At 39.5% G+C, this 11,888-nt stretch overlaps 1 protein-coding gene across 4 annotated transcripts in view; it reads right to left on the bottom strand.

The window, feature by feature from the left end:
• Positions 1–213: 213 nt before the first annotated feature.
• The window catches only part of EVI5 (ecotropic viral integration site 5), a 77,566-nt gene continuing 65,891 nt past the window's right edge, over positions 214–11,888 (bottom strand). For 3 of the 4 annotated variants that reach the window (XM_048496510.1, XM_048496511.1, XM_048496509.1), the window contains one exon: positions 214–1,490. In XM_048496510.1, the coding sequence (XP_048352467.1) occupies positions 1,179–1,490 (312 nt within the window). In that variant the 3' untranslated portion in view covers positions 214–1,178. Of the gene's footprint in view, positions 1,491–3,930; positions 3,941–11,888 lie in introns of all 4 variants that reach the window. The other variant, XM_048496508.1, reaches the window with a different exon arrangement.

The following is an 11,888-nucleotide window of genomic DNA, read 5'->3' as shown; positions in this document are numbered from 1 at the left end:
TGCAAGCCCTGGCTTGCGGCTCCCTTTCCTAGCCCAGCTAATCTTTGCAGACACATTTTCATGAATATTTCCACCATTTGGTGGTTATACACACAGTTAAAATTCAGGTCAATAGTGTCTTTTGGAACAAACATTTTTATAAGACATGAACCTGTTTGTGTCATTTGGAAAGTCTAGAATGGCTATATATTACAACACATTTGAATAATGAAATCTTGAAAAAATGTTTATTATATAGTTACATATACACACAGTTAAAATTCAGGTCAATAGTGTCTTTTGGAACAAACATTTTTATAAGACATGAACCTGTTAGTGTCATTTGGAAAGCAACAACTGTAAATCTAGGATTAGTGTTCTTGCCACTTGGCCCATGAACTTTAATTAATTTTGATGTATACTCAGATTTTTTGCTTTCCTTTTAAAAGGTTAAAGAAGAGTCATATTGGACATTTACACTTCCCATACAAAATTCAATGTACATTGTTATGTAGGGGCAGGTATATATAAATATATACAAAATAGACATTATTTGTAGTTAACATACCTCAATCAGGTTCATTAGCAACACATCAAAAGCAGATACGCATAAAAGTTGACAAACGGGTTTTGTTTTTATCATTTTGGACAAAGTATGACCACTAACTGTTGTATAAAATAGATGATGAAGGCTAAAGTTGGGAAACTTTGGAGGTCTCCAATCATAGAAGTTATTTTAGTTAAAAATAAGACACTTGAGAAGACTGGATATATGCTGTATCTGACACATCCATCTTGATCACAAACTGTTTATGTAAAAAAGGACATTTGTTCACAGAGCATTAAAATATTGCACACGAACAGTTTATTCTGAAGAAGGATTCCCCAGCTTTATAAACCACAGTATGGTTCTTGAGTAAGAAGAAATTGTGAGTGTACATTTTCTAGCATGAAAAGCGTACAGGAATATTCATTAATACTGTTAAAGAGTTGTCTTCCATCTAGTCTATTCCCAATTTACTATGTGGCAATGGCAAGTCAGGGATAAAGATTTGGCAAATGTACGAGGCAGACAGTAAGATGTACACCATCACACATCAGATGAGACGCAAGACACAGTCAGTCCAAGAGCTTAGTGCAGATTCACTTGACCACAGAACAAGTTCTTTGAGAATTAAGCCCAGCCTCATTCGCGCTGATTACACAGTAGTCGAATAGGACTCCTTTCTTTTTTGGTTCTTTTCCTTCTCAATGACTGCACCCAATGCTTCGGGATCTGCTGCATCCTCGGTTTCGCTATCACTACTGTCTACCACAATCGGATTCAAGTCCATTTGACCAGTCCTTCTGTGCAAGTGAAAGTGAACTCCGGCCCCCTGGACATGGTTTGATACAAAGTCTTCATCTGATGAATGCAGCGACTCATCATCTCCTATCAAGTGGTTCACAATATGAATCCCATCAAAAGTGTGTGGGCCTGAGAAGGCTCTTGGGCCTTTCAGGCATCTGATCTGTTAAAAACACCCAAACACAATAATTAGATAACAGGCAAATCGTCCCTGATCAGCAATTACAGATACTTACATATTCATTTCTGTCCTGAAATAAGGCTGCCAATACAAGATCATGGGTTGAAACCAGCACACTGCTGTGACAGGAGCAAGGACTGCCATCCAAGGAGCATGACATTCTCAGCTTCCTTCATCCCTGAAATGCCCCCCAACATGCTGATCCTAGGGGAGCTCAATGGGCAGAATAAACGCTGTGTGGGATCCAGCCCCACAACTAGTCTGAATGTATTCGTGGATTCCTCAAACAAGTTTAAATGAAAATATTATGGCAAATTGAACCTTAGCTATTTTGGGAATTCTAGTCTGTGTTTTGTAGGTATTCTTAACAACCTTGGTAAATACTTTTGACAGGGCTGCTCACTACTGGAAAATACAGCACTATTCTTCTGAAGTTAACTGCAATTGTGTCTTTCTGTATGTCACAGAAGACATTTAAAAGGGATGGATACTTGGAAGTGTCACCTATACACTGTTACTATAACACAGGATTCAACACACAAATCACAAATCTTCTCACTTCCCAAAAATTATTTCCCATTGTAAATGTCATTCTCATATAGAATAAATGGAAAGCAAGTTTTCACACAAAAACACAGTGTGTCCTTCACAGCTTTTCTACTTAATACAATATCACTGATAAAGAACTTTTCAATGTAAAAGTAGTCAGTTGAAATTCATGTTAAATATGGTAACAAGGTCTGCCCAAGTTACAAATATATAGTCTATTCAACAATGTTAAAAAGCTACTCTTAAGAATGCTGCTGAGGTCTGTTCTTCAGAACTTTTACACTGTGCAACTTTACAGGCATAACAATATAGAACTTGATGGTATCAGAGGGAGACAGAACAAAATATTCTTTTTTTGTGATAGAAAGAAAAGGCTGCAAGAATTCTCAAATGATAAAGCTGTTTTGCTGCCTGGGCTCTGAGTGACACTTTGGCTGCATTCAAACATCTAAATAAACATTTCAGTTTAATCTTTGGGTTGTGCAACAGAGTTATTAGTTTACCAGACACACACACACACAAAATCCCAGTTTCTGCATAAATCATGGTTTGCTTCTTGACTCCCAGAAGGACTGTCCTGACTCCCAGAAGGAAGGGATTCTGGCAGATGACTGTAAGCACTGGAGCTACTCTAACTTTGTGTTATAAATTCAGATGCCACAAAGAAAACATAATTGGTACAAATGGTGGTTAATCAAACAAGTTATTAAACTTACAATTATTTATGTATTCCTAAGTAAAACCATGAACCTTCCCAGTTCTGATTCTTATTTATGCAAAAAACAAACACAAACAGCTTAAAATAATAAAGAGTACCACCTTATTTATTTGATACAAATACTGAAGATTCACAAGACTGTTTTTGTTTTCATATATCTGAGTAACCGAGTTGGGAAGGTTCATAGTTCTGTGTAGAGATACAGACTTGGAAAACCAGTTCTAAGATTTAGTTTTGAATGTTTTCTAGCTTTAAAAGAGACTTTGCTACCAGTCTGCCTTTAAACCAGCTGCCCCCAAACTACCCTAAATGCTATTCCAAACTGATTTACAAGAAAAACACAGCAAGAAAGCTTTCTATACATTTAATGCTCTTATCTGCTACAGAACAAGCATTATCCATAACCAACACAGATTGCTCTGCATTCAAGACAGTGCACAATTCTGGACATGAAGGAACACATGAACAGCAAAACCACTGCAAAGAAATGAAAAATTTGCTTCAAATGCAAAGTGGTAGAGAATTATTGTGACACGTTCTTGAGTTGGCAGGCTGGTCAGGGTTCAAAATATGTAATGATCCGAAGATCCATTTTCTTCATATTTGGCAAGGAAGCCATTCTTTCCAGGTCAATGAGACAGAAGTTAGGTTTTTATCCTCAAAGGAGAATGGAGGAAGTGTGTACTGACTGTACTGAGGAAAGGGGTTATGTGCTATAGCCTAAGTGAAATCACTCTGTTCAGATGTGTGCCACTAGATGTCTCTTGGCACATTAACACCACAAGATTCAGTTTGCTCTCTAAATGAGGCATTCGTGTGCCTTTAGTCAGGCCACAGCTGTAATGGAATAACTATGGCATCTGAAAGGAGCTCTAGCCCAGAGCACATGGGATTGCCCAACTTGAAGAGTGAAGTAGTATTGTAACAATAGCTTTGTTGTTGCCATTCCTGCCTACTGCCAGCCCTGCAGAAATGTCCCTTACCAGCCTCCGAAACCTTTGGAAAAGGGAAGAATTAAGAAGTGACCCAAGATACTAAATACCATCCACTGTACATATTTTTACATTTGTATGGGACTGAGGGTTAAGCATTGGAGAATGCAAAGAACAGCCACAGTTAGAAACATACCACTTGATCTTCACAACATGCTCTTACCTGTTGATGGCTGTCACCCCAAGTATAAGCAAAAGGAAAAAACAGCAGATAAATATTTAAAGGTTTTTAAACAATAAAACTGTCCAGCTTAAAACTATAGCACATCAAGTCAGAATATTTATAATTCAAAAAAGAAGTTCTGTGAAGTTAGCAGGTGGATTTGGGGAGAGAACTAAGTTCTGCATTTTTCACTAAGCAAAGTATGTGTTTGTGTGTTAATGTTATATAGGCAATTGCAGATTTTTAATGTTTTGATTGTAGAATTTGAAAATCTCCAAAATCTCTTGAAAATTAGTATCTTTGTATAATTTTTTGAAAATGGAAATGCTAAGAATTGTAGCTATATTCTTTTTTCCAGTGCTTCAGCAAGGTCTATAATTCCTTTATTGGGAGTTGTGACCGCCACAGGTTTGAATTTGTTTGTATCATCATGCGGAAGTAACCTCTTAGAGATAAAACATCCACACTTCCACCATATCTGTTACTGCCATATGCCTTAAGGCTACTTCAAACATTTCTTTCTCCATCTGAGCACTCAGATATGATATCAGGGTACAAAACGCATGCTGTGCTAGTAAGTGAATTGTGTACATATTTTTAATACTGTCTTCCAAAACTTTATATGAGCAGTGATGAGAAAGGATCAGCCGCTTTCACAAGCACTTTAACAAACATCTTGCAAATATACATTCACTGTTTATAAGTGACACACTTATTTTATACGCTGGTGCCATATTCCAGTGCAACAAGTCCACAGTTAATGCATTTAAAAATACATTCGTATAAATTGCATTTGATGCACAATTTCAACTAGGCAATTCATACAGGTTCAGTTGAATGTTGTTATATACTTCAAAAGGCTTAATTTAGAAATCCTGAATAGTCTGATTGCGTTTCTTCTCAAATTATACTCTTCAATCTTTATGAATGTGGAACAGTATTAGATACTAAAAAATACTACTAACAACACTTTTATATGTAGGTAGCAGTATGTTTGGTTTCAACTATTTAGCATTATGCGTATATTTTTAAAAGGACTAGGGAGCCAAATGGACTGCTAGAGAAAGCTCCAGATTCATTCAAATTACTCCATGGAAATAAACATATCATTTCTACTTTGATAGCAAAAATAATATAAACATAACATAAATTCAGTTAATGCAAACATGCTGAAAATTTTAGTGGAAGCACACATGGTAAAGTTTTACGTTCTCCCTCCTTAATGTTTTGTCAGAAGAGAGGTACCCCATCATTTAAAATACAGGTAAATCTGATGGAGGGAATTTAGTGTCCCTTTTTAAGGCAAGCATTAGATTAGACTAGCCACAATATTCATCTAATATATTATACTCATCCCCCCTTTACACAGGAAGTGCAGAAGGACAAGAAACCATACTTTAACACTCATCTACCAGACATGCCTCCCACTTTTGAAAGTAGGGGGCAGGAGCTCAGGTCACCATAGCCTTCTATTGTATATGTATTTTCTAAGGCCCCTTCCGCACACGCGAAATAATGCGTTTTCAAACCACTTTCACAACTGTTTGCAAGTGGATTTTGCTATTCCGCACAGCTTCAAAGAACACTGAAAGCAGTTTGAAAGTGCATTATTCTGCATGTGCGGAATGAGCCTAAGAGACAGGCAAATGGGGTAGGAAAACAGGAAGAAAAATTACTTTCCGAGAGATTTGCCTATGTTTTGATAAAAATTGGAATTTAAAAACTTAAAGGAAAATTCACGCTCTTGCCTCAGTGAACACTGCAGGGGAGGAGATAAGAAAAAAGGGGGCATTTGCCGAGATAAGCAACTTCCAACCAGTTGAAAAATTCCCAATGAAAGCTGTTTTCTGATGTTACTTTTAGCTCCTTCCTGAATGACTCAGTTTTATAGCAGAAATTCTGAGTTACATGGCTGGAGCCCATGAGTCAGTTCTACCACTAGCCCGTTGAACATCTGAGAACTGGGACAACCATTTCTCCAATATGGCTTGGGGCTCTGAATGTTACCCACGCAGTTTGGGAAGGAGCCACATTAGACAGTTTTAAACACTGTGAAGGGTCCCAGTTTATAACACTTTCCACTTGAATCTGTGGAAAGGGGATTTATTTCTTTTGGTAGATTACAGGAAGCGATAAGGAAACACCTCCTCCCGTTGTGGAGCTCAGGAGGCTTCTTCCTTTGTGAACAGGCCCTCCCAATTAAGCCCTTTTACCAAGCAGGTAAACTCTTTTTTGTGCTAAGGACAGTAAAAATTGAGTAGGTCCTAAAGCCTGTCAAAGGCATCTGGGCCATTCTTACAGATTACTTTCCTGGGCCTATGCAAGACAGAAAAGCCTCATCAGTTACTTCCATAAAGGATGCCTGAAGAGCCATATTTGCAGGAATCCCCTGAAAAGCACTCTAGAAACCTCCAACAGAAAATAAGCCACAGCTGCTACATGGCATCGTTCTTTTCCCAGGCAGCTGCTACCTTCAACCCAATTTCCTTTCCTGAGAGAACTTGGTGCCCAAGACAATGAGTGGATCTCCCCTAAAGAGAATAATTAGAATCCTTACAACCCAATCCAGATTTGGGGGTGATGGTGTTGCAATTGTGCCATGGGAGTAGTGGAAGGTCATGCCAATGTGTTGCCCTCCACCAGAGTAGGGGGCATCCATATTGGCAGAGAGATAAAAAATGCCAGCATCCCACTGTCCCACAGCTCTGTGGCAAGCAAACCCAAAAATCCGGGGGGGGGGGGCGAAGGGGGGGGCGAAGGGGGGCAGGTGGTGAAGCTGACTTTAGTCAGCTTCCACCAAAGTATCAGCCAAGGAACACCAGCTCATGGCCCTACAGGCTTATGCAGCACAAAAGTGATGTGTAAGTCTGCTTGTTCTATGGGGCAACTTCGGTGGCCAGAGGGATTTAAACTTTATCTCCTTTCAGTGCTGCCTTCAGCCCTTGTGGGGCAGCATGGTGCTGTGAAGGCCACCTCCACATACCCACCACTAATCTGGATTACAGTGTAAATCTTATCTTCTCACCACAATAGGGTCCTCATAACAGTGGGTTGATCACAATGTTTAACAGTTCCATTGTTCTCTCTTTTCCACATTTACAGTGGTTTGGATATACTGGAGTTGAAATTCAGCGACTTTTACTCCAAAATGAAGAGACCACCTCTCAGGAAATAATGAAAGAAGCTTCTAGAAGTCCTGCCTTGAGATGCAGAAAGAAGGATCTGAAGATGGTTTCCTCTTCATGAGTGGAAAGAAGTTAACAGTTAAATCTAGTGTTTTGTTTAAGGAACTTCATTCTACTGTGGCTAAAGACAAAGATGGTGGGCAGGAGTCTACTAACGAAAGGTAGCAAATGATGCACAAATTTGCACTGTTTCTCTCCCTCTCCAAGTGCTTTCCAAAACCAGGAGAGTTGATTCCCAGGCTATGGGACTCTTGTAGACCCACAGTCTCATAGGTCAAATGGCTGTGTGGGTTGGGGAAAGAGGACAAAAATCACCCCTCCTATCTCTCATCATCAGAACTTTCTTGGTACTTGAAAGTTCCACAGGGGAGAGAGAATGATCTGTAATAGCAGATTAGCATACTTACCATAGACTGAAAGAAAAAAACTCTTGTACCTTTATGCCTCCCTCTCTTCACGGAATTTAGGGTGATGAACATAAGCCCCCCCCCCCCCCAGCCCTGTTTTTTTTGCAAAAATGATTCAGCAGATCCAAGCTGTGTTAGATCCATACTTAAGGACTGAGGAGAGGACTTTGCATATGAATGACCTCTGCAGACAAGTCACTCAATAGTACATCCTGCACAGCACAAATAAGACGTCTGGGGAACATTTTAAAAAGAGGCAACTTCTTTTTCTTTTTGTCTGGACACCACAAATAAGACATCCTGGGGACGTCTTTAAAAAAGCCACCTCTCATTTTTTTGTCCAGACTGCACAGATGTCAGAGGAGAAAAGAGGCTTTTCCCCACTTGGCTGTTAAGCTCGCTGGTTAGTTTCTTCCTCAGCTTGCACCCGACATTTTGTGTGCTGCTGAAGGGATTCTCCCTGCCTCCATTTGCTGAGATTGCCCCAGGACATTTGCTTTTCAGGCTCTGATCCTGGGCACCTTTTCAGCCCGAAAAGTACATAGTTGTACTCAGTTTGCCTTGCCAATTCCGACAATATGTAGTTTTCCTTAAAAAATTTTTTTTAATTCAATGAGGTGTCTGCAATGCAACACAGTCATGCTATGAGAATCTTAGCTCTCAGAGGACTGGTCTACTAGCTAATGAAACCATTGGGTAGACCTGCCCTCCATGGTCCCAATTTTCTCTGGAAAATGTTATTTGAACTCCAGACTGCTGTGTTAGGGACTCCCTTACATCAAACTCATCCCTTACATCAAACTCATCTGTGCCATTTAAGATGCTTTTCAGCCCCTCTGTCATTGCTGGTATCTCACAAAAGCAATTTTAAAATGTGAGAGAGCATGATTATTAAATCAGTTAATGACCAAATAGGAAAATGCGTATATGACTTCAGATTTATAGATGCTTGTAATGGAATTTTTAAACCACGTATGTATGAATGGATCAATGCCATACAATAGGGACCTAGAAGCTTCTCATATGCATTTTGCAGGCAAAAGTTTGTTTTATTATTTGACTTCATTTATACCCCACTTTTCTCCAAAATGGGGACCCAAAGTTGATTACAACATTTTCTCCTCCATTTTATCTTCACATCAACCCTGTGAAGTAGGCAAGGCGTGTATATGAGAGTGGCCCAAGGTCACGCAGCCACCTTTAATGGCAGAGTGAGGATTGCAACCTGTATTGTATTGGTGTGACAGACAGAAACAATGCCAGCCATGTGTATTTGTACTCGGTTTCACAGCCCATAATATAGTCCTTAAAGTAGAACTGCAATTTGCAGGTCAACAAAAGTACAAAAATCAGAGCTCTAAAACTGATTAAAGAGCCTTGATTCCAAGTTGCTAAATTTCTTTAATATTGTTCTTTGAGTAATTCTGCTCCTTTTAAAAGGAACACAAAAGGAGATTTTGCAACTATTATCAATTATCAGGGGCTAAACAGCCAAAAGGAAACAAGATGCTAAGACGAGGCAGCTATACTGCTATCATGACAAAGATTAAGACTAGTGACACATGGGGATCAAAAGTTTTGAAACAAGTCAGAACAGGAAAACCATAACATGATCAGGCAAGGGTCATGACTTTTTGATCACAGCACAATTACCATATAATAAAATAAGTTTTTGAATTCTTAATAAATAGGTGATTGAAGTGATAGCAAGAAGTCAGAGGAAGGGGCTTCCAAGACACACTTTGTTAAGTATCCATGGTTATTAACAGCAGGTCTAATTTTATTCCATTCTTAGGTTTTAACTAAATTTGGTTTTGGGAGGTCACTGTAAATAACTTGCTGTTAATGTCATTAAGCTTGTCTAGTGTTTATTCTCCTCCATGTAGTGAACACTGCATAAAAATGTCATTTATGAACTTCAGCAAGCATTCAACTGTCCTTTGGTTTCTAGAACTCAACCCTTCCAGTTGAAACACATTATGAGGATGGCAACACTTAGGGCCTTTGCATCTGTAGCCATCTGAAAAAAGGAAATGAAAGTTTTGTTGATCTAGAGTATTTGCATGTTGGACAATATCCCAAAAGGGGAAGAGCTGCCTATGTTTCTTCCCCAATGCATATAGATTGCTACTTGCCTAAAGCATTCAAAGAAAAGACTGCCAAAAGCAAGTCAGTATCCACACTTCAGTACTAAAACTGTGTCCCAATCCATTTGCTTATCCTCATCCTAAATATCTCAGTATTGAGCAACAGCTCCTTATACAGGCACAGAAAATAAATAGATCAGGCTCATTTCACTTGACGAATTTCTCTGGAATAAGTGGGCAGATTCTAATAGCTTCTCAGTATCTTTTTTAGTCAATATTTCCCCCTTTCAAATTTTTCTACAGAATGTGGGTGTTGGTTTGACACTTTGCCCCATTTGTTCCTCCCTCCCTCCCTCCCTCTTTCTTTTTGAAAAGGACAACTGCAAAAAGAACATCTGCATTGTTTATGATACTGAAACATCATGCCCTTCATTAGATTAAGGCAAGAAACTTCAGTAGGAAAGAAACAACAGTGGCAAGCAGATTTCATATTTTGTCAAAACTCTGAGTTCAATGGCTAAATACAAGCTTTCTAGATCCACAGTGCTTTGCTGAGACTCTATATCTGTCCATACCCACTAGCTTTCAAAACTAGAAATAAGTGAACAGTTTACAAGGTACAAAGTGAGATACACGACCGTAAAAGTTGCTACTAAGTCTTCATCCTCACAGTTATCTAAAATGAACATCCCTGAGTCTGACCGCCATCCAAACAATACTGCCCATACAGCTAAGATGCTATATTATAAGAAGGGTCTCTCTCACACACACTCACACAAACATATGCGTGCTTCTATTTATTAAAAAATTTACTGGGTCAACAAAACTGCTGTGAGAGGTTGGGTGTTTGCTAACCACATGACCTCACAAGCGCTATCTTATCACATCACAGGTTCCTCAGACTGACCACAACCATTGAAATCAGGCTCCACCAGCATAGATGCTCACTATCTGACACGTACGAGCAGACCAGCAATTTCTGAGCTGTCCAATAGCCTGGCTGATTTGTGAGAGGCCAAATCTGGTGGTCTGGTCTTACTGCATTTGCAAGATACCATCCTAGGAAAGCACATGATTTATTGCTCTGCAAGCTTTAACCACAAGTTGAAAAACTCACACTTTAAATCTGAGAGCGAGCATGTTTCCTTTCAGTGTCAAGCAGAGGGTTATGGTGCAGGAAAAAAGCTTTACTTTCTACCATAGTGTTGCATTGAATTTAAAAGTACTTCTCTGGTGCCCTTTTCCCACAAATGTGGGCTCATAGCAACACGGCACATGCTTCTGAAATTCTTGATTCTATTGGACAAAGAGTAGCTACACACTACTTTTTATTTACTTAGAGAGTAATCTAATTTTTAATCATGAGAGCTCAGGAAAAACTTTTAAATGCTTATCTTAGATTATCACAATGGATGCACTTCAGTGTATTGAAAACACTTTAGTCGTGAAAGCCTGACAAGCATCACTCTGTTACTGTAAGCTGGTGAGTCCAAGGGCATGCAGAATGAGAAAAACAGCAAAGCTATTATCTGCCTGCAAACCTGGTGAATCTCCTTTATGTGCAACACAACAGGTTTGAGACCATCCAGGACAGCAACATCCTGGGCTATGTGGTTGGGTCGGTGATCTGAACAACTGCAAAGCATGGCCCTCATCATTCCTACCAGTCAGAAGGTATAGTGGGAGCACGGCTCCAGCCCATGGGGATGCCACAAGGATTCATCTTGTCCCCCTCACTATCTAATGTCTATACAGAATCGCTGAGATTTAGCAGAAGTTATTGTAGTAGGCTGATAACATCTAGCTCTGCTTCCATTTGACTCAGGTAAAGACAACAAAGTTTTGAGTCTCAAGTAGATGTAAATGGCAAGCAGTCTAATAGATCAAGAAGAAGAAGAAGAAGAAGAAGAAGAGGAGGAGGAGGAGGAGGAGGAGGAGGAGGAGGAGTTTGGATTTATACCCCGCTTTTCTAGGAGGAGTCTCAAAGTGGTCTATAAACTCCTTCCCTTCCTCTCCCCACCATAGACACCTTGTGAGGAAGGTGGGACTGAGAAAGTTCTGAAAGAACTGTGACTAGGCCAAAGTGACAAAGCAGGCTTCTTTTGCAGAAAGTGTGGAAACAAATCCTGCCCACCAGATTAGAATCTGCCACTCATGTGGAGGAGTAGGGAATCAAACCCAGTTCTACAAATTAGAGCCCACTGCTCTTAATACTATACCATGCTGGAGGATGTGTTCTAAATGGTGTTATGCATTTCCTGAAGAAAGAAGTAAGTAAT

The sequence above is a fragment of the Sphaerodactylus townsendi genome, linkage group LG05, assembly GCF_021028975.2.
Source record: "Sphaerodactylus townsendi isolate TG3544 linkage group LG05, MPM_Stown_v2.3, whole genome shotgun sequence".
Lineage (NCBI taxonomy): Eukaryota > Metazoa > Chordata > Lepidosauria > Squamata > Sphaerodactylidae > Sphaerodactylus > Sphaerodactylus townsendi.
The sequence above is the reverse complement of the archived record's forward strand: the minus strand, read 5'-3'. Positions and strand labels throughout refer to the sequence as shown.